The following is a 23,547-nucleotide window of genomic DNA, read 5'->3' as shown; positions in this document are numbered from 1 at the left end:
ACACACACACACACACACACACACACACACACACACACACACACACACACACACACACACACACACACACACACATTTTACCTGTTATTAGATCTAATTATATATATTTAGCTACTTTTTCTTTAGGAGACATAATGCCGTTCTATCTTCGTTTATTCATCGAATGCTAAGAAAGACAGAACGACGTTTGTGTCGATTGTGTTTCTTAAAAGAGAAATAATCTCACTTTACTTTAAACGAATTTCAGATGATACAATGTAACTACAAAGAATGAACATTCGAGTGATAGTCAGTTTCGAGACAAAACATCGATTAGTCCTTTAATATCAGCGATATCTAAATGACAATAATTTGAACTTCATGAAACTTTGCCTTTATAAATTGGGAAATTCATTAGGGGGAAAAAAGAAAAAAAAGAATAACAATTTGAATGAAAAATATAGACTGCTTTCTTAACAAAAGACAATGAACCATTATATCCTTGTTTGTCGATTAAACAATGATGAAATGATCATTGTGTTACACTGCACTGAGAAAAATATTATTCATTTGACAAAATCATTAAATTATGTTTGACTTAAATACATTCTCCAACAAAAAAAATAAAGACAATCAAATTAAGTACATCAAATAAATAATTTTTTTTAAGTGCGTCTTTTGCTGGAAAGCACAATAATAATAATAACAACGAGTTAGCTTTACTCAGAATTTCAAGAATAAAAATGTCCTGTTTCACAGAAGTTATTGAGACGCTCACCTGCATGTTCACATTAAATTCATATTCAAACATCAGTACGGTATTCTCAATACTTTCAAAAGTAGCTTCGAGTAACTATGTCGATCCTTCAATTCTGTAAAATAAACCATCTAAAATGCCGAATGCGGAACAAGTTGAAAGCGAAATTTAAATTACAGAGTTGTCTTGTAAATGCAAACGATAAACTTGACACGATAGCGACCTGTTTGAAATGCAAGCGAAATCGTTTGAATTCAAAATTTTTTTTATCTTTCATCATTACAGCTGATATTTTTGCGTTAGTCGATCGAATTGCATCATAATTGTTCTCTCTTAATTCTCAATAAAATTCCTCATTTCCTCATCGCCCACGAGAGTATTAATTAGTAAAACTGTTGCGTCGCAGTTGCGCTGGAACAACGCACAATGTGATAAGACATATACATCATTTTGCGTCTGTGAAGTCATTGCATGATTAGATCGAAAGCGTTAGAAAATCACTTCACGGAAGACGATAAGAGAACGTCCTATTCGCTTTCCGGGAACGATAAATCAACGTCGTCGCGAAAAATTTAAGGACTTTAAATTCAGTCCTGAAAGTATTCGCAGCTTCTTAGATTCTTATGAATGCGGATAAAAGTGCAAGAATACGGCAAATATATTTGCTAGAAATAATTAAAAAATGTAAAAGATAAATTTGAGAATAAACCATGGTGGAAGTATACACTTTTGGAATAAACATATGAATGAAGCAGAAACTTTATAATCTGTGATACGTTTCACAACTGAAAAAAAAGTTTGACTATAAAATTAATTTATGATAAATTTATCATAAAATTGATTCATAATAAAAGAAAATAAAATTGAGAAAAACGTAATGGGCGAAAAGATTAAAACTCTATAAAGTTCCAGGAATTATTTCAGAAGTTTGGATAAAGGTGGCACAAGTCAAATTTTCCAGTGAATCAGACATGTATTTTCATTTCAAAAACTCCAGTCTCATTTTCTTTCTATAAATGTATAGGTTTTTTACAGCTGAATTAAGTATATATACTTTTTGTACTTAAAGTTAAATAGATATGTGTGAAATTTGAAGAAAGCGAGAAGAAGAATTCTAGTTAAAATCTAGTGCAGAAATAAAATATAAATCTTCTATCATTTCATAATACAGAATTTCTTACAGAACAAGATTCTACAATCTAATATAAAGATAGGCGGAGTGAAACAACCGTCGCTATAATTCTGTTTTTCTATGTTCTAAGAAAAGATGAAAAAAGATGAAAAAAGCAAATTGAATCGAAATTGAAGTTAATCTACATTAACGTAAATTAATAACGTAAAAACGTAAATTAACTGAAGATAATGAAAGAGGTCCTTAATTACATAAGACACTAATTAAATTTCAAAGGATTAAAAATTACATAAAAAGAATATTAAATAAATAAATTTTAATACGAATATTCCAAATTTGCAGACGTGACATCAAGAAAATTCAATTGTTGACATTTTTAACAAAGAGATTCCTAATTAAGTTTCACAATAAACTTACGTCAGTTCTGAAGGATTCAATGAGTTTTATAATATACTGGAGCATGCCATTGAGGAGCGTGGGTGTCCCAATTTCCTATACAATGACATTCTGATAATAAAAGATTATACTGTTTTCTTTGTCAGAGACTGTTGATTGGCTAATATTATTTCCAGAAAAGAGTAAAAAAGACAAATATTTGTTTGCTTTTCTTCTCAATTATCAAACTGTAGCTATTTTCTATAATTTAATATAGAGAAAATGCAGCCAAAATTCTGAGTGTAACAAGAAAAAATAAAGAAATATGCTCCAATATGCTCCATTATTACTTGTATTTACAATCAGGCCTTATATTTAAGGCTTCCTTAAATTTATTTTTAGATACTTTACGAATTATTTCATTGGCTGCTGAACAGCCAATCTATCTAAAGATAAATTTAAGGAAGCCTTAAGTACAAGGTCTAACTATGAATATACGGACATATAGAACTCACTGGGATGAAACGCACTTAACCTAATTTAACTCTTAATCTAAACAATAATCTAAAAACAATAACGTTGCTCTTTTTCTGTTATCTCTCGAGATCTACTGTTTATCGCTCAGTTCCTTCAGTTTATCTAACAATGCGTTCCCGAAGGAATTCCTGTATTGCGGACTGACGAAGTTCAGGAGGCCATAGGGCGTCTCGAAACGTTCGTTGCTCGCGTTCGACGTGTCGTCGTGCCGATTGCCGACAATGGCGAAGCCGGCAACCGACAGTTCCACGCAAAACCGCAGACCCTCCAGCGTGATCAGGTTCAGGTAGATCATCTGGTTTGTGCTGGTCAGCCGCTCAGACACTCTTAGGTCCTGCACATGCTTTTTCACATCGTTGATTATCGCCTGGGCTTCCAGCCGCCACTGCTCCGCGTCCAATACTTGATCTGCATCATCCTGCATTATGCGAACGTACATTCCTAGCTATGACTGAAATCACTCTAACCCTCTAATGGGTCTAATCGTGAACGATCAATGATTTGAATAAATCCGAACAGTCCATGGTAGACAGCTGGACTTCAAAATTCTAAGTCTGACTCCGGAGTATAAAGATACTTTTTCGTACATCGCTCATCGCCATCGTTCATTAAGCGAAAAAAGATCACGTGATTGACAATTCACCAATGACATTTCAGTCACTGAATTGTCATTGGTGAATTGTCAGTTATATGATCTTATCATTAATTTAAAACGTATAAAAAGGTATGTTGCAAACATACCTTTTTATTATATTTATATTTATATTCTTGACAACTGCTTTTTTTAAAAAAAATTTTTATAATAAATCATTAAAGTAATAAATCAGAAATTAGAAACTAGAAATTGATCAACTATAGACGATTAATTATTTTTTCACATTTGACTATGGTTGGTCAATTTCTAACTTTTAACTTCCGATTTATTACTAATGACTTATTATAAATTACTGTTCTAGTCTATAATAAAAAGACAATCTAATAATTTCTACTGAATGTAAATTAACTTTAATTCATATTTTATCCTTTTTTAATTCTAGAACTAGAGAAAGAAAAAGTAAATTAAAATGAGATTAAAATTAATTTCTATTGGCAAAAATAAGCATAAAACACACTCTTAATATGTATCTATTAATTACATAAAGACCCACAATTGCGACAAATATTCTCATAGAATCAGTGGAACGTCTGCTCAATAAATGTGCATATCCTAATATTTCCGTATGGTTTAATAAAAAAAACTTACACGAAAAATATATTGTATATCTTTAGCCTATCTCATATATTTTATATTTATTAAAAATACTTATTTGGATAATGGTGTTATAATCACATATATTGGACGTCAATAAAAATGGATACAATTAGGAGAATATCATTTGTCGTACAAGCTTGTTCGCTTCTTTATTCAAATAGTTTCTCTTTTTATCGCGCTCACTGTTTCGCCAATTCATACGTATCGTCTAGGCTCAAGTCACTCAAGTCTTCCCCCCAACCATTAACGTCATGTTCTTCCAAAGTGGCACCCGACGTCTTAACGTCGAACATGCTCTTCGGCGATTGCACTTCTGGGACGTGTAAGATCTGCGTCTTCTGTATTACAGGCTCCATATCGGTGAAAAAGTCGAATTCTTCTTTTGAAGATTTTATTACCTTCGAATTCTTTATATCAAGCTCAGTAATATCATTAAGTACTAGTTTCTTTGTATATTTTGACTTCTCAGAGCTCGATGGTAAGTCAGACAAGGGCGAGGATGAGTCTGTATCGCAAGGAGCTTGGATTTCCGTTTGCACATTGTTGGAGGAAGCTTCTTCTACATCACAATAACCATTCCCAACTGAATCTTGTGTTTCCCAATCCGACCAGGTGTATTCCTCTTCGGCGAATGAAAATTCTTTCTCCTTCTTATCCTCACCACCATCTGGCGATGGTCTTTCCGATAAATGAACGTTGTTCTCGTCTACATTCACGAAGACAGGCATCTCTTGAGTGAACGTTAAAGCTTTCCTAATATCATTGAGATTTTTGTTGCGAATCATTTTCTTATTCGGCCGACCGTCCGTAAATAATTTCCCCCGGTTTCCACCGATAACTGCCGCTGCACCCAAAATTGGCACTATGTCAGCCAATGCCCTTAACGTGGCACAGACGAGATCGTCATTGGTGTCTTTTATTCCAACGAGTAATTCCGGAAGAATATGATTTTTCAATTCGTCTGCTTCGAATATGTGAACGAACGAACTGAAATGGGACAGCAGCAGCAGACGAATAGAAACATCTCGAATACAAAACATTTGTAGAAGTCTTGGTACTAAGATAGTCTTAAAAGTAGGAATTGTAAACAGACTAGTCCCCAAATCGTTTTTCTCATCTGCAAGAAATATTAAACATTTTATTAGGTTATTATTACGTGAAACAAAGATTTTAATATGTATCAAATAATTTTATAATTTTAATAAAGATAATCATGATCATGCTAGATGCGACAGATATATCCTAACCTTTGGGTTTAAAGATAAAAGGTAAAAGCTTTACTTGGGCAGTGCTATCCAACAAAACTATCCTGGAAAGAAGCACTCTGCCTAGTTGTTCAGCAACAACAGCCTCGGGATACATCTGTAGTTGCTGTCTTAATTTCCTAAAAAATTACAAATTTTCTATATATGATTTTTATGGTACATATTATGTAATAAATTAACATATTTTCTCTGAAGATTCTTACGTGAAAAATTCTTCCCTTTCAACATCAGTTTTTAATGGTAATTCCTCCAAAAATGCATGTATCCTTATAAATTCGTGAGTGAAAAATGAATGCTGCAGTACGTTCAATAAACTATTTCTCAAATATGCATCTGAATTTTGCAGATTTTTTTTACAAAATTCACTAAATTCCAGCAAGTTTGGTGCTTCATCTGAAATCAGTTGAAATTTAATACATTTTAGCACATATTCAACAAGGACAACATTTATGATGACTTTTAAATTTTATATACCTGTATCTTTTAAATTCTTCAAAATGTCTTCTGCTAATACTCCAAATGCATACGAATCAATTGCAGTGAGATTAGCAGTTTTAACTAAATCAGCTATATCTTCATTCGATGATATCGCTTTTTCGTATCTGTAATTCTTTATTCGTTGATAATACGTTGGCGATGCATCTGCGAATTTACACAAGCATTCTAATCCACCCAATTTCCAATATCCCTCTGCGGTGACATAAATAGAACTACTGCACACGTTATTATGTGACGCCAGTGCGGTCTCATGTAGAAATATTAAAGCTCGTAGGATACTGTGCAAACCGATACATATTTGTAGTATATTCTGCTTTTCGATTACTTGGACCAGTGGCCTAGCCTCTTCCGTAGCGAGAAAGAATTTACTACCTTTGCTCCAAGAAGAAATATATTTCAGGATACAGGGATGCCGATGTAACATAAAATTCTAAAACATATATTAAATCCATTTATTTCTTATAATTTTATTTTCACAATACATGTATATGTTATATAATCCATAATTATAATTACATATTTACATATTTAAAAAATCATATGATTTCAAAGCATTCTCATTTTCAGGCTTGTCGAAGATAAAGAGAGTTTTTCCAGCAAGAAATATAAATAAATAAAAAAGTCATTCTGTCTTTTTCTCTCATTGAGTATTAAGTAAAAACAGAAGGATATGTGTCCTCTGTTAGAAAGCTTCCAAATAGTTCAAATATTCTATAAATGTTTTTCAGCAAGACATAATGTAATATAGTAAATCATTTCAGTCTCATTTTAAAACATCGAAAAACAATAAAGATTGTTACACTGTCATGTGTCTTTTGCTGGAAAGCACTCTATGTCAAATAGTATTATTAAATGAAAAATATTCTCGACTTATAGGTATTTTCCAGTAAAGATACAGTGTAACACAAATCATTACAACCTTATTATTTGCCAATGTTAAATATAATTCACTATGTTACACTGTATTATCTGTGTCTTACTGGAAAACATCTATAACAGTGAATCATTTTATCTTTCCCAATATTGCGAATCCTAAACAACAAGGATGTAATGATTCACTGTGTTATACTGTATCTTTGCTGAAAAACAAAATTCCTATGTCAACTATACCCTTTGGAAACATCTTATATGTGCCTTAAAGGAATATTAAAAGATGAAAAGGTCAGAATAGATGTCAACCTTTGCCGCTCGCTCCAATGGTGACGGTCTCCCAAACGTCGCTGCAAAGTGTAAGGATGGTTCGCTGATGAAGATGGAGAGTCTCTGCAGGCTCGAGTCATGCACGTAAGCATCGTAGTGCATCCAATAGTCCGTCACCTCGATGGCCTTGTCTTCGATTTCGAGACCGCGAAGAGCACTCTTTTCGTTCCCCATTAGTCGATCGACGTATATACTGACGCGACAGCTGTCAGCTACATCGAATACGGAAACGAATCGCCCGATTCAAAGAATATTGAGAAGGTTAGGAGCTACGAGTTCCATTTGGTTTACAATTTCTGTGCGATTCTGCGAATGATAAAATCGCCACCAATCGCCACTTGGTAAATTCCAACATTCTAATCGGACTCTGATAACATCGAGCTTACGTTTACATACTTTTTTTTAAGTATGCGCCTTCAATCCTTTTTTGAGGTTATATAACGTCTAGAAATTATTCCATTATTCTTCACTTTTATACTTTCTAATTTAGATAATCTTCTTCACAGAATTAAGTATTATTTTCTCTCTTCTCACAGTTCTCTCTTATGTACCAAGCGCTAAGGTGTCACTTTCATTAGGTTAAGTCGAAGGAATTACTGCGATTGATCGATTACTATCTCGAATCTCGGGATCAATTTGTATACTCTAAAATAGGTAAAATTTATAAAATTTACGTTCTCTAAATTTACTCAAAAGAAAAAAATATTTTATTTAATAAAATTAAATATATAATATTAAATATATATTTTAAATAAAATTTCTATTTGCATTATCAACGACACATCCATGTTTAATTGAAGATTATATTTGGAAATCTTTTCCTCTGATTTGCATTTTTCCAAGATGATGCGTCCTCCATGGTTTTGTACTTCTGCTACATGCTGAAAAAACGCGTAAAGCCGATCGATTATTCCTTTATGCGAAATATTTATTGTTAACTCGTTCGTTACATTAAGCTACTGTACCGACAGCGAAAATTGCAATGAAAAAACAATGAGCTATGATAATAAGGAGAGAATGAGAGCGGCACAGTACACTGACACATGCACACACTTAATTTTACGCGAATTTTTATCAAATCGCCATTGTAAGACGTACGAATAAAGTAGTCGCATTAAGAAATCGGCATGCCGGATGAATAATTGCAATTATTCATTTAATTATAAAATATTCAACACAATATCGATATGTTTTCTGTAACTGAATCAATTGTCATCCTTTTATACGAAGATTCTTGGCTCCAATCGAAATACATCTTCCATGTCTGTCGCCTAATTGTTATTAATTATTAATATTAACACATAAATTAGAATTGGATAAATCTTTTAATTATCAAAAAGAAAAATATAATACCTTAAAATCAAATCAATTGTAATTAATCAGATTGGATTCGGCTTTTCGATTCTACGAGAATTATACTTGTCACTTCTATATTTATATATCTGTAAAACAAAAATATTACCTCAACCATTGTCGTCTCTTTTGCAATACCTTTTATTATTAAATATCTTTTTCCAATTTCCTCGCCTATACAGTTATCTGTTGGGTTGTATTAATTAACTGTATAAATTAATAGTAGCAAATTGCCGTTCACTATTTTATTTTCACGTTTTAGCTCGTAGGTGTATAAGTAATATTCGTCATATTTCTAACTACAGATAATTACAGACGCCCTGCGACGGGTAAACGGGTCTGTCGTATTACTTTCAATGCGTTAATACTTAAAACCTTAAATATCAGAAAACGTAGCAAACTTCATCTTTATAATAAAAATATCAACAATTACATATTGCCATCAATAATAACAATCATATATACGAAGATTATTTGTTGATTTTTTCCACTCACTGAAAAGCGATATAAAGATACGATGAGTTCGACAAAAATGACACTCTAAATAAATAAAATCTCGCATCCTTATATATTAAAATATATGACCTTATATAATAGATAAAAAATATTAAAGGTATTTTAGCATCATTGTAAGACGACTAATTGTTGTAATACGACAGACCAGCTCGAATTTATATGTTGTGATATAAACAAAATCCACTTCGCATTTAAGCTATAATAGAAATCGTTAAACAAATTTTAATATTTTTAATAAAATTCATCGAGAATATCCTATGAGACATATCCATACATTTGAACGAACTTCTTTCATCTACTTACTCTTTTTAGCTTATTCCTCTCACCTTCATTATCCACCAAGTGTACACGTGCAATAATAATAATAATAATTAAAATAATATAAAATAATAATAATAGCAATTGTACTAATAGTAATAGTAGTAATTGCAGCAGCAGCAGTAGTAGTAGCAGATGATAGTAATATTAATAGTATACAGTTAATAATACAGTTAATAATTGTAAATATAATAATCGTAGTAATAATAAGTGATATACTAACAAGAGCAATAGCAATAGTGATAAATTGTAATGATAATAGCTATATTAATAATAATAATAGATATATTAATAAGTAGTAACGGCAAGAGTAATGTAACAATAATAATAGTACAACAAAAGATAGTAGTGACAATAATAGTATAAGTAGTAATATAAATTGAGACAATTACATAATAGCAATAACAGGCAAATTGACAAATTGTAAAAACAATGGTAATAGTTAAAATGATAATAATATCTTCTTTAGATTATAAAAATATATTACATAAAAAGAAGGTGAATATTGATAAAGAACATAATAAAAATCATAAAAAATTATAAAATTAAAAATAATAAAAAAGCACAAAACATTGTAATATTATTACTGCGACTGCTGTTACTACTGTTGTTATTATTATCGCAATTTATTATTAGTATTATTAGAGCTATTATTAAAATTATCATTATTACAATCGCGTTTACTGCAAACACCAACTATTACCACTGCTACTTCTACTCCTACACTACTGTTACAATGCTGCTGACAATAATGATCCTGCTGCTGATGATGCTAATGATCGAAGTGATAATAGCCATCGTGATAATGATGCTTACGATAGAACTCGATTCTTCAGTATTCGTATACAGCACTACTATAGCCGGTCACTCTATTATAACATTAATGTTATGATGTGCTTTTAATAATATAAACACATTAGAAGTTTGTACCGGCAAAATTTCAATGTATTTACATAAAAACACAGAAATATTTAATTGGTCACATTGGCCAACAAAAATAATAAGTAAGGATACATTGTAATAACATGCCATACGAATACTGGAGAATTAAGTAGTAACATAAATGAGAAGCATTTACTACTGGTTCTTTGAGACTTCACTAGGAAGTTTCATCTTTCCCTTCTTTTTTTTTAATATTGTTTACATTGCCCGCTCTACTTGATCAAGGATTCAATTCTTTATAACATGAAAGGAATTGTAACCTCATGTCTAATTCAAGCAATCTGTGGTATCGCCATTATATCGATTTACATTACACTCGTTTCTTAATAACTTTTCTCAAGTTCTTAATATTTCAGAGAAAAGATATTTAGGGTGAAAGGGAGTAATCGCAATCTTTATCCTCTCTCGATATTCTCTAAATTCATTGAAGTGTTAAAAAGTGTTTTTAACAAGTCTATGTATTAAGAACGTCTCTTCCTCTCTAATACATGTTCCTTCACTATTCACACGGACATCACGAATACGACATGAAAAATTCTCAGAGTTCAAAGACAGTGGTCGTCGGTACGACTGGCAGTATATCGTGTTTTTTTTGTTGAAAGTTAACATCGTATATCAACAGTGCCTAGACTTCGTAAAATCGAGGCATAATGGGCATAGCCACATTTATTTTTGCTGAATAAATCTGGCAACGGTAGACTCCTGTGAATACTACTATTTATTTTCATGGGCTTTATCTTTATAACAAAGCTTTAACTGCAACGAAAGCAGAGAATATACAATCCTTTTCGTACGTTGCGATAGTAGTAGTTTAGATTGCGGTTCGATTGATCCAACATAATCTTTCTAAGCGTGAAAAGGCTCGATATAATCCATATGACTTTTCACGCTTCACAAGCAATACCTTATATACCTAATGATTGAAACTCATCGCAAATGAAGCTAGATCATGATGATTTACGCGATACCTATAAACAACAGTTTCCTATTTCCGTCGCGCGAAGTTTCACCATGACCTCGCATCATCGACAAAATGACCAATATACATGGAGCTTCTCCTTGTCGCAATACATACGGGCGACATAGTCATGTTTAGACCAGACTCATAGATATCATCCTAATCGGTAAGTGATTCCGCTTCTTATTGTTCGAATAAACGGACGACTTTATACCGCAGCTTGTTTCAGTCCTCTCGAACATGTTACATACGAAATTGCAATAATTGTAACTTTTCTTGGTTGCGCTCTCTTCTTCTTGGTTTTCGACTTTCATGTGATCAAGAAAACGTGCATCGTGCGTCCTAGGACATGCAGTATCGTTTACCGCAGGCTGATCCTGATCTGGGTACAGAGAGATATACATATATATGAATGTATATATATATAAAGTTCGTGTAGATTTCTTTGTCTCACTTCCCACAGATACAACCTCACGAACATGACTCCTTAACGATACAGAACATTTCATTAAACAGCTCGCATTTAAATTCGATTAACATTCCACTCAACGACGGCACATATTTTTCTTGAGTCAAGTATTTAAACATTACACGACAATTTAAATGTGTCACTTTTTTCAAGCTTTTATAACAGTATCAATCAGCGCTGATTAACTTGTCGCCATTCTTAAATATGTTCATGTATATTTGATATTACTTAATAATGGAAATGCTTAATAAACGTCTTTTCGACTGCACAAAGACGATTAGTTTATGCTGTTAGAACTAAAGAACAGGAAAGGTGTGTACAGACATGTTACCTTTCTAGAAGTTCTTTCTTTCGGTACAGCATGAAAAACTCAGATTTTTAATTACTCTATTTAACTGCTAGTCGATTATATAAGCACGATTTCGTAGATAAACGAATTCTGTTGTGACACTGGCGTACTTTCTTCCGTGAGAAATAGAAAAGCACGTTAGTTTTTGCCCTTATTTTTCGACGAGATTATATCAAAGGTTTAATTAAAGAAAGATGTTTTCCACAAAATGGAAGAGCAAGTATGTTCACCCTCACGAATATTCACGTTCACTCGTTTTGTTGATTCACTTCTTCCTTATTGTTATCACTATCTTGTTGATTCACATTGGGTTTGTTATTCCCAGGTTGTGTTCCAGAAGGACCATCATTCATCTTGTCATTGTGGTTGTCAGATTTGTCATTGGAATCCATTTTAACGTTTCCTAGGAAAAGCAGATATAGTTTTTAATTATATTTTAATCCCATATAAATTGCTCATATATAACATTAAATATTTTACAAACCTTGTGGTGAATAATATTGTTGCTGCATCTTCATGTTACGCTGCTGCTGTTGTTGCTGATGTAAATTCGGTCTATGACGATTAATTTGAGCTTGTTGTTGCTGTTGTGTTGGCATACAAGCAGGCTGCTGTTGCGTAGGATTATTTGGGTTTGGACCGGGTGCAAACGCTACTGGAGGTCGTTGTATCGGAGGTGGATAACGCTGTTGCGACGGTTGAATACCAGCACGAGGCGGCATACCCATTCCACGTACATTCTGTTGTAAAACCTGTAGATTAATACACAAGATTATACTATCTTATTATTTATGTATAAATCAGATGAAAATAATAAATTTATATCTTTTACATTTTTAATTGTATATTATAAGTTTTATTAATGATAAAAATTTTTATATGTTATCTAAAGTAAAAGATTCTTAATTATATATATTGCAATTATATTGTTTTATTTTTTCAATAGTACTTCATAATGCATATATTTATAATGCATAAAATTATTTCTTTTTAAAGCTATTAGATGCTATTTTTCAGAGATATCAAAAGATGCATAATATTTTTGTTTTATTTACTATTTATTCCTTGGAAAAGAAAATAAATTTACATCAAAATAGATATTTTAAAATGGAGTTTAGTATAAAATTGCACATACAAAAAAGAATAGATAAAAGAATAGATAAGATATTTAATTATATCTCAATTTGAAAGATAAATCTAGATAAATCTCCTTAATTTATTTTAAATAAATCTTCAACAAGTTATATATCATATAACATTTTTTTTTTATTATTTAGATTTCTTTGAAGTATTGACATATAACTAAGAATTTTATGCTTTCAATTTGATAAAATACATGCATAATATTTAAATGAGATAACTTCAATGAATAAATGGTACATACGTAGTTATTGTAGCTGCTTACCAGAGCAGACTGACTAACGCCCTGATATTGTTGATATTTATGATGTTGTGTAGGACTTGGCTGTGGTTGCTGCGACGAAGATTGTTGCTTGCAATTTCTTGATTTAGGCGATGGTATTTGAGAAGCTATAATTATAATATTAAATAATGTAATTTAATAAATGATATAAAACTAATAAACTATTTTTATATAATAAAATTGGTAAAAGAAATCATAATTTAGATAAAGCTTTTCATGGTTCAAATTATTTATTTGTTTCGATTATTTTTTAAACTGAAAATGAGCTTACTTGAGCTAAAAACTGATGCAAGTACATCCTGTTGATTTCCCGATGGGCTCTTTAACTGTCTGGGTTGCTCCTGTGGTTGGTGCTTACTAAGAAACGTAGGTGCTGCATTTCCTGGTCCTGGTAAACCACCAGTAGGATTGCGAAATTGTTGAGCTGCCGCAGCTATTTGCAATCCTGAACTAGATAAGAAACTAGGGCCATAGTTCTGTAGACCAACAGGAGTTGCACTACCTGTTGCTAGACTTTGGCTATGTTGACTAAATCCTTGCAAACCATAATGAGTCCCAGTTTGTTGAGTAGCACCACCAGATTGATAAAAGCCTGTTTGTGACCCAGGAAACACATCTGAAAATATATTAAGATATGTTAAGAATACCTCACAAATGCACATATAGCATATATTATATATTGATTCTTTTTATGTAAGTTATAAGATATATCTATTTTTAATAATAATTATAATATAATTATAATAAAAAATATAATATAATATAATTATAGTATAAATTAAATTAATTAAAAAAATATATGCCTGTGTTTTTAATATAGTTACAAATTGACTTGTATAATATTTGTACAATACAATATATCAAATTTACCGGCGGATGTAGCACTATAGTAACTGTTAGATGCTTGTACATTTGGACCAGGTCTTTGCACTAATTGCGAATTGCTCATGTAACTACCACTTACGCCGAGCACTTGATTTGGATCATATGGAATATAAGCCAACTAAAAAAAAGGTTTAGTCAATAAATTATTGGATTTATAAGCATCAAAATACTTATAACATAAAATCATACTTGATTGGGTTGAGGAGCAGATGGGGTCTGGAAATGCGGAGCTTTAGTTCCAATTGCTCCAATAGGTTGAGACGACGGTTTGACACTCGCCGACATTAGAGAATTTGACGATGAACTGATGAGTACCGTATTGGGATTATTACTGAGCTGCTGATTCTGTCCAAATGGTGGAGCAGCTGCCGCGGTCTATTGAGAGAAACAAAAAATTAAACTAGTCCCATTATAAATATCTATACTAAGGTAGAATAATAACATACATTACATTGTAATATACTGTAAATAATTTCGAGGTTTATGTAAAAGGCATTAAAAAACAACTAAAATTTACGTACAAGACGGTATTGGGACAAATTGTTTTGGTACATTTCTGGCGTAGGAGCATTTGGCGCATGAGGTGGTGGCGGTGGTGGTTGCTGCAAATACACATTTTGTTGGCTGAATGAGCTCTGAAGGGACGGAGCGTATGGCGCGTACTGCGTAAACGGTGATCGGCTCTGATCTAATTGGAATGCTCCGTATAAACCACCCGCTTGTGCTGGCAATTGTCCTGAGCCTGTATTGAATAATACCGCTGGCGGTGATGGTATGGCCGACATACCACCGTATTGTGCTGCTTGTGAACCAGGATATTGCGGGAATTCCTAAAGACAATAAGAAGAATCCCTCTTAATATTCAGTCCTTTGCATTAATTCTTGAAATAATAAATGATAAGAATGCAACACACCTGATAATTAATATGCGAGGGTTGCCCTGTAGAATTGAACGGAGGTGGACTTAAAGGACCTTGGAGACTAACAGGAGGATGGCCGATGGGGCTTTGACCAGCTCCAATTGGACTTGGCCCAGGTACGGTAGATCCTGGTTGTGTACCACTGCTCCCTGAAGACTGTTGCTGCGGCTTCACCTGCGGGGGAACCAGCTGCGCATCAGGCAAAGAGTCAGCGTCTTCCCACAAGGGACATTGTGTTTCAATATTTAATTGTTATACATATCATGTCAACAGGACATTCTCAGCAAGCATTAGTTTCAAAATGAAAGTCATTTTCAAATCTGTTTTGAAAATCTGGTGAAAATGAATAGGTTTATTACATCGTAGTAACACATATCTTACTTTGTAATCAATAATAGCAAGAAAGGCCATAATAATGACAATGCATAATAATGACAATGGATATTGCAGTAAATACAGTAACACTAACATAATGATAATGATAAGAATAAAAATAAAGATGATTTCTGTTAAATCAATATGGATTATTGACAAATGGCTGACTGAGTATCCTTTGGCTGAAATATTAGCCACTTACTTCTCTCATTTTCACCACACTTACTAGACAGAATTTTTCAAACACAAAAAAGAAAAATATTTAAAAAGTAATTATAATTATGACAATAACAATCCAAACAAAAGACATTGAGTAATTTTAGTGACATGACAATTCTATTGCATGCACAATAACATGACATAATATAAAGAAATATTCGCGAAATGATTTCTCACCTTGCATACGTTCGTAGATGTTGTGATTTCATTTTTTATATTGCTCTGGTTGTATTGTTGGTGGGGGCTGTAACTGTCGTCGACGTCGCCGCTTTCAAATGCTTGCGGGAAGCTAGTCGCACTGCTGACAACACTGGTACCATCTTCGTGTTCGACTACAGTTGGCATCGGGGGTGCATTCTCCCAAACTTTCTTCACGGACGCGATTTTCAGATTGAGTTCTGCAGTTGAAGGCGATATCGTACTTTGACCACCAGGCATGTGTATGGAACGTGCCATGCCCAAACTCTTGCTCTTATCATCCAATTGTGAAAGCTCAGATTCAAAGTTGAAGTCCAATTTCATATCGGCATTGTCTTCGTTTTTATTGAACGATAAAGACATTTGAATGGGTTCCTGATTCTTGTCCTTGATCAAGTCGTTCGGTTTATTGGAAAATGCAACGGAGATAGCTGGTTGCTGATGCTGCTGGACTTGATTTCCTTCTTCTTCTATTTCTGCACGTTTCTCGGCTCGCTGTTGCGTCTTGATATGATTTGAAAACTTGGATTTTACTGCCAGATCCGCAGGTCCGGATGTCTTAGTCGTTTTTGAATAATTTGTATTCTCGAAGATTAAAGTCTGTACGGGAGGTGAAGATACATCGGACACATTCTTTTCTGTTAAAGGCTCCTTCAGATTCTTTCCCGTCTTTTCTCCACTTGGTGAATTTCGTTGACTGCTGTGTCCAGAATTAGCCTCATTACCTTCATGGCTGTGATCATTTTGAGCTGTTAAAGACATCAACTGAATATCTGTAGGAACCGCAGATGGAGAATTCGAGCGCAATTGACTTGTGAAAGGTTTGTCCCAAGCATTGACCGTTGGTGGAGGAGCAGGACTGTTAGAAGAGTCTTTAGTATAGTTATTACCAGAACTATTCAACTTTGTCATATCGCTCGCATCGGTTGCGCATAACTGCTGTTGCTGTTGCTTCACTAGACGTTGGAATCGCGGCGCAAGTCTTGGATTCCGAGAATTTCGATTGTCGTACTGCTTCTGCGGTATATTTGCCGGCTGCGGAATATTCTGGCTAAGTAGAGGCGGTATATTTTGTACCTGCTGCAGAACTTGCTGCGATCCATTTGACTTCGATTTTGAACGATCACGTTCACGCTCCTTCTCTTTATCTCTTTTTACAGGCTTCACTTCTTCCTTCTGATTATGTCTGGACTCCTTCACGTTCTTCTTCGAACGCACTTCTTGGAAACCGTCAGCATCCACTTTATCTTCCGCTGCAACACTTGTAGCGTCCTCGGTACAGCTATTCGTTTCAATTTCCGAATCCACCAACTTCTTATCTTTCGTTTGAGACTTCTTATTAAGATCGTTCAGCGCCTGATTTACCAAATTTGGATCACTCAGCTTAATTTCATCTATACGATTAACCATACTATCTTTGTTATTCGGTTTATTTGCAACCGCGCCACTGTTAGTCGAACTTTGACTCCTAGACCTTCCTCCATTCTGTATTTGCGCATTTTGCATCAGAGGCGGTATACCATCAGCGTGATTCTTCTGAGCGCTAAATCCGACATTCTGCAAATTTCGCTTCTCCGCTCCTGGGGCTCGCGATGTCGGATTGGAAGACTTGGGATTTTTCTCTCGTTGCTCTCTAGCATTTGCCAACTGTTCGCTTCTACGGGAATGCACATTCGCGCCGATAGCATTTTGGCTCGCAGATTGAATGGATCGTCCACCAAAATGCTTGTTGCGATTATTACGAGACTCTTTGTGATCATCTATATGCTCCTCGCTATTCTCCGAAGTGGTTTCCCAATCTTCGTTGCCTACGTCCGACTGCGGCTGCTTTGATACAGTGCCACTGCTACCGCGCGAACGAGCTTCGCGATTATCTCTTCCCTGAAACACGATAATGCATTGTCATTAAAAGAGATTCTAAATCTTTTATACAAGGTTGAAGATTATGAATAAAATAGTATGAGATGATTACTCCTTTTAAAACTTATATTTCAAAAAGAGTGATAATAAAAGTATTTAATATTAATTTCGAATCTTTTGATTTGCTAATGTCTTATTCTTTGAAATCTTTTATTTCTTTAAATTAATAGAGAATAGAAATAAAATATATATTAACAAAAGAACATTCTATATATTTGTATAGCATAAAAAAAAATGTAATTATATGTACATACCCTCCTGCTTCCACTACGAGTCCTCTTAGAACGTGATTCCTCCTTTCGCATTTGCGCTTTTTGGGTCGGGACGTTGGTAACTTGATTCGCGTGATTCGCTTCTTGCTTGTTACCAGACTGTTGAGCTTGTTGACTCGGAGACTTATTACGTCTACCTGTGATACCTGCTGTAAGTGCCTGTTGCTTCGCGATTATCTTGTCATCGGTAGACTCAACTGGCGCAGATTGTAAGAGACCCGTCTCTTTCTCTGAAGTTGGGGTCGGTGGATTTTGCCGTCCGGTAGTTTGTTGTTGATGTTTCTCGTCCGCATTACGCTCCGATGAGAACGGACTCTTACTGGACGGCGGTCCGTAGCCTTCCATACGACTACCCGTGGCCGTATTCCGGATACGGAAACCGCCTCTGCCGCGTCGAGATGGTTCGCCTGACGGTGCGAAAGCCTCGTGACTAGGCTTACCGTCATACGTTCTTTTCTCGCTGCGTGTCTGAGAATACTCCGTGCCTCGCTTGTCGTCCCGTCTCGATACCTCGCGATTGCGTTCCTCCTTCTCGACCTTCTGAGATGGTTTCGGAGAACGAGCCGATCGCTTATCCTCTTTTCCAGACTCGGTGGAGCCGGATATCTCGTCAGCGCTGTTCTCAGAATCGGTGTGTCCGTACGAACCACTCTTAGCAGACATCCCGGCTTTACCGGCAGGTCGTGGTCCGCCTCTTCGCCCTCTAGATTCTGGGCCACGCCAACCGCGAGTATAAACGCTGAAAGTTCCTCCCCACTGACGTCCACCTCGGGATTCCCGAATTCTAGAACTGGAGCCACTGCTACTCGTTCTATTGCGTGTATTCTTTTCTCTCTTTTCGTCTTTAGCTTGCTCTTTGGCATCCTCGGTAACAGTTTCTTCCCTCTTTTCCAAAGCAGGCTTATCCAATGTTGTCTGTTTAATTTCATCAGTCTCCTTGCCATCTTTAGCAGTTTCTGTCAATTTCTCCTCTTCTTTTTCGAATGTCGGTGATATCGCATCAGCCCATGCCTTCGGCGAATTATCACCCCTCTCAATCTGTCTGCTTTCCGGAGTACGTTCCGTTTTTCTATTCCATACATCCGTATCCTTTTTCGTCTCAGTGGAAATTTCCTTCGGCTGTTCCTTCTTCTCTTGAAGATCAGAACTACCTCTCTTCAATTGAGTCAAACTGCGTTTCTCGTTCTTCAATTCATCTGCTTCGATCTTCTCTTTAGTAACTGGACCTGGCGGTTGCCTTCTATCTCTTTCCCTTTCCCTAGTTTCTTCATGATACAAATCTCGTTTCTTCTCTTCGTAATCTGACACTTCGTTCACCCAGGAACTGCAATCCCGTAATTTATGCAGTTCATCATCACGCAAAGACGTTTTCGATTCTCTGGAGGTGCGACTGTCACGCGAATCCGGTCTCTGCGGACGTTCATTACGCTCTTCCTTCGGTGCATCGCGACGACTTTCGAGTTGTCTGTCTTGTACCACGTTGCGTTCTTCACGCCACTCTGGATTCTCAGAGCGTTCCCTTTGTTCGCGTTCTCGCTCATCAAAAGAATCCTATATAATAAAAAATATGTATAAAATAAGCAAATTAATATAAGTATTGATTAAATATGTGTCATAAAAATTGATTTCGTTTCATATTTTTACCTTCGAATAATTATCGTAATCCTTCTTGTCTTTGTCGCGCACATCTCTCACGTCTCGAGCATCACGACTGGTAGGACGAGAATCTTTGACATCGCGACCGTCTCGAGTGTCACGAGTATCACGACTGTCGCGGATATCTCTCGAGTCCAGATTCTCCTTTGCATCTCGTTCTTTATCATCAAAATGTCTTTCACGTTCCCAAGAATCACGAGGATGTCTGTCATCGTATTCATAGTCTCTGAAATTACGGCTGTATTCGTCGTAATAGCCACCTGGCTTGCGGCTATCGTAGGATCGATGCGAAGAATGTCGATAGCGATCGTCTCTCGACGGTGGTGCATTACCGCGATGATCTCGAGACGGGGGTCGTTCATCATCCAATGGTGCCGAAGCATCCGAATCGGTTCTATTACGACGTTGTGATGGCATGGGTTGCTTCATACCACTATCTACTAATACAAGTTCCACTTAATAATTATAATGCACTTTTTAATTTTAAAAATAAATAACGAAAAAATAAGTCTTAAAATAATGTATGGAAATATTATGTTAAAGATTTATTTTAGTCAAGTTAAGAATTCGCATTTTATACTCATTCACTAATTATAAAAATTTTTACATCTATTAACTTTATTTCATCGTGCTGTAAGTGGAAACAAAATAGTAAAGACTTTTAATAATTATTTTCATTAAGATATATAAGAAATTAAGTTTTAATACAGAAGTGATCCTTAAAAACTTACTCAGTGAATTATAATTGTGAAGCCATCTACTGGGATCGTATTGTTGGGCAAACGGAACAGACTGGGAAGCAGGTCTTTCTGCATTCGGTGAAATTCGGTTGAAATTCGCACTACTTCTCTCTGCCTGCTGCTTTTGAAATCTAGGCGGTAAATTATTCTGAAAGTGTCGAGAGAACGCCGGTTGCTCACGATCTCTTGAGTCTCTCTGATCACGATCGCGATCACGTTCTCTTTCGCGTTCGCTACGCACTGTGTCCTGTTGTCGTAAGAAATTCTGTCGATCGCTCTGACGAAAGTCCGTCAATCCTTGATCTCTACCTTCTCTCAGATTGTCGCGAGACTCACGTACAGATGTGATGATTTTCTCATCTTTCCCTTCGGATGAAGTGCGGGACCGTTCTCTACTCTCTCGCTCTCTATTCTCCTTCTCCCTCTCCCATTCGGGTATAGGAAGAGGTACAGGTGGAATGCTGATCAAACTTTTAGACTCGCCAGACTGTGCACGTTCCTCATCCTTATGCTTCGCTTGTTTCTCTTTTAGCTTTTGTTCTAAATCCTGTAATTTCTTAGCTGCTGCTTGCTTCGTCGATTCTTGGAAACGTTTTTCCTCTTCTTCTTTGCGTAATCGTGCACGTTCGACAACAGACGCTACCTCAACCTTGATTCTACGTCGTTCATTCCATGTCTCGTCGTCTTCAACACCTGTTTATAATAAAGATAAAAGCATGACTGAAATTAATATACTTTTTATTTTAATATTTTAATTATTTACCTCTCAAAGCATGTACAGAATGCAATTGTGACTGACTGGCATAGCCACCACTTGCGCCATTCGATCCACGATAATCACGATTCATAGGTTGAGTCCAAGGACGATGCGGCGGATCACGAAGTTCCTTCGAATCACGATTATCTCGAGTTTTCTCCTTTTCCTCTGTAACATTGTTGTCATCGCCCTTTTTCTCCTTGATATCTTTTTTCTCATCATTTTTCGATGGTTCTGATTCAGCTTCATCGTCGCTAAAGGCCAATTTTTGGTTATAATCAATATCATCGTGCGCAGCCCATCCTGCGTCACGGGAAATATCATCCATACGAGTAAGATCTTCTTCTTTAATGATGGGTCTAGTCAAAATTTCTTCCTCACCCATACGCTCACGTTGAGGAGGTGGAAATCGATCCAAAGGATGATTAAATCTAGGTCGGGGACTGTTGGATCCAGAATTTGATGAAAATTGTGAAGAAAATCCACCAGGAAAATTTGATCTATACATCTAAAAAGATCACATATTACATTTAATTACGCAAGTTAAAAAAAACCTATGATAAGACTTTCGAAATTGTGATAATGAACTTACAAATGGCGGGATAAGACCCCGATAATGATGCAGGTTTGGCCCAATCTGATGAGAACCGGAAGAAGGCGCAGAACCTTGATTATTTATGGAATTATGCTGGCCTGCCGGGCCCGCGACCATGTTGGGCGATTGGCCCAAGTTCTGCCGCCCTCCACCGGGTCCCTCCTGGGTGTGTCCTCCTGAAACAGGTATATTTAAAGGGAGGCCCTGGCCCGCCGGAGTATTCCCATTTCCGGGACCAGCTGATGTTACTGGCACTGCGCCACTTGCCGTACGACTTCCGCCTTGAATCCAACTTCCTTCGGCTATAAAGATTCAGTAGTAAATGAATAATTTGTATACTTTTAAATTAGACGATTTTAATTAAAGTAAAGGAAACTTACTCTGTGGACGCAGGCTTGGCCCTGGACCATATTGCGCATTTAACTCTCGATTCGATGGCTGTTGATTTCCCGGTACCCCACCTACATAATTTATTTATTATATTAGAAGTAAAAATAAATAAATAATACATTGTATTCCGATGTCTCTAGTACAAAACATATTTAACTAACGAAAAAAAAGATAAATATTTAGTGAGATAAGATAAACAAGATACATGCTCACACGTGATTATTTCATAAATTGTGCATAAAACTTTCCCACGTATATATAACAACATGCTTTATAGAGATAATATCAGAGATATAACAAAGAACTGAATAATACAAATAAAGCACAGAAGATAAAGTGCTAGATTATTCAGAAAATAAATTAATATCTAATTTCTTCTAAAATGAAAATAAACCACATGAGTTGATAAAACATGTAATTTCATCTTATATTATATAAAGTATATAATTATTTTAATTACAATATATATATAGACATAAATAGTCATTAGAATTGTTTTATATATTATGCTTTATATACATATTATTTCTTATAAAATAATCAAAATATTTAAATTTATATATTTCTTTGCATATATTATAATATCAAAATAACTAGAAATTTATATTTTGTGACACATAGAATGATTTTATATCATGAATGTATTTAAGATCGATTCAAACAACAATAAAAAATTTCAAATTTTATCTTTATGTTAAATACATTTTCTCATATAAATCTTATTAAATTATAATAATCTTATTACAATCATACTTAATCATATTTAACGATGTCTGGTATAGTGTAAATGTATGTTTAAATCATTTGTTCTATATATAAACGCATATATAAACTTATTTACAAGAGAAGTATTAAGTAATATGAGTATTTTGCATAATAGAATGTCATAGTATAATGCATGGTGCACTCTTGAAAATATGAAGAAATTGGAGTTAAATAATCCAAATTATTGAGAAAGATTCACTGAATTAAAAGGGCAAGGAGTACATGTTTCTTAACATTATGTACCAATCTCGATTCTATATACATATTTTATATACATCTTATATTTTTCTAAATTTGATTATAAAAATAGTAAAATGTAAAAAATGATGTGCGAGATTCGGTACATATTGTGGTGTCATCTAATTTTCTACTTAACGTACATAATGATGCAGATCAACATTTAGAGTCAAGTCAATCCTTTACACTATTATTTAAATTATAACATAATCAATGTGTATGTATATATATATATATATATATATATATATATATATATATATATTATATTATTTTATATATATATTACTTACTA

At 34.7% G+C, this 23,547-nt stretch overlaps 3 protein-coding genes across 3 annotated transcripts in view; all 3 read right to left on the bottom strand.

The window, feature by feature from the left end:
• Nucleotides 1–2,850: 2,850 nt before the first annotated feature.
• LOC105618340 (GSK3-beta interaction protein) lies at nt 2,851–3,204 on the bottom strand. The gene has a single exon (XM_012199883.1). It carries the CDS (start codon nt 3,202–3,204, stop codon nt 2,851–2,853), a length of 354 nt encoding a protein of 117 aa, XP_012055273.1.
• Nucleotides 3,205–4,211: 1,007 nt separating this feature from the next.
• Nucleotides 4,212–7,169, bottom strand: LOC105618339 (protein-associating with the carboxyl-terminal domain of ezrin). Its single transcript, XM_012199882.1, has 5 exons — nt 6,975–7,169; nt 5,772–6,225; nt 5,501–5,690; nt 5,280–5,416; nt 4,212–5,149 (listed from the first exon to the last, which is right to left on the bottom strand). The coding sequence occupies exons 1-5, from the start codon at nt 7,167–7,169 to the stop codon at nt 4,212–4,214; spliced, it is 1,914 nt and encodes a 637-aa protein (XP_012055272.1).
• A 4,979-nt stretch (nt 7,170–12,148) lies between these two features.
• LOC105618442 (protein PRRC2C) overlaps nt 12,149–23,547 on the bottom strand; it is a 16,898-nt gene continuing 5,499 nt past the window's right edge. Inside the window, exons 2-16 of the mRNA XM_012199982.1 lie at nt 22,241–22,321; nt 21,858–22,162; nt 21,272–21,773; nt 20,500–21,201; nt 19,757–20,205; nt 18,095–19,663; nt 15,900–17,801; nt 15,123–15,317; nt 14,730–15,038; nt 14,398–14,583; nt 14,194–14,326; nt 13,595–13,939; nt 13,285–13,430; nt 12,385–12,652; nt 12,149–12,303 (exon numbers count right to left, since the gene is read on the bottom strand). Of these exons, the coding sequence (XP_012055372.1) occupies nt 12,149–12,303; nt 12,385–12,652; nt 13,285–13,430; nt 13,595–13,939; nt 14,194–14,326; nt 14,398–14,583; nt 14,730–15,038; nt 15,123–15,317; nt 15,900–17,801; nt 18,095–19,663; nt 19,757–20,205; nt 20,500–21,201; nt 21,272–21,773; nt 21,858–22,162; nt 22,241–22,321 (7,247 nt within the window). The remainder of the gene's footprint in view (nt 12,304–12,384; nt 12,653–13,284; nt 13,431–13,594; nt 13,940–14,193; nt 14,327–14,397; nt 14,584–14,729; nt 15,039–15,122; nt 15,318–15,899; nt 17,802–18,094; nt 19,664–19,756; nt 20,206–20,499; nt 21,202–21,271; nt 21,774–21,857; nt 22,163–22,240; nt 22,322–23,547) is intronic.

The sequence above is a fragment of the Atta cephalotes genome (assembly GCF_000143395.1).
Source record: "Atta cephalotes unplaced genomic scaffold scaffold00016, whole genome shotgun sequence".
In the NCBI taxonomy this organism is placed as follows: domain Eukaryota; kingdom Metazoa; phylum Arthropoda; class Insecta; order Hymenoptera; family Formicidae; genus Atta; species Atta cephalotes.
Note: the sequence above shows the minus strand (reverse complement) of the source record. Positions and strands in the feature narration are given on the sequence as shown.

What these genes read in the sequence shown, in the direction of transcription:
- LOC105618340 (XM_012199883.1), bottom strand. Translation starts at nt 3,204, where the DNA reads ATGCAGGATGATGCAGATCAAGTATTGGACGCGGAGCAGTGGCGGCTG.
- LOC105618339 (XM_012199882.1), bottom strand. Translation starts at nt 7,169, where the DNA reads ATGGGGAACGAAAAGAGTGCTCTTCGCGGTCTCGAAATCGAAGACAAG. An exon ending in GAAGAATTTAAAAGATACAG is followed by an intron (nt 5,691 to 5,771) that starts GTATATAAAATT and finishes AACTGATTTCAG; the next exon opens with ATGAAGCACCAAACTTGCTG. An exon ending in TTTTATCTTTAAACCCAAAG is followed by an intron (nt 5,150 to 5,279) that starts GTTAGGATATAT and finishes TATTTCTTGCAG; the next exon opens with ATGAGAAAAACGATTTGGGG.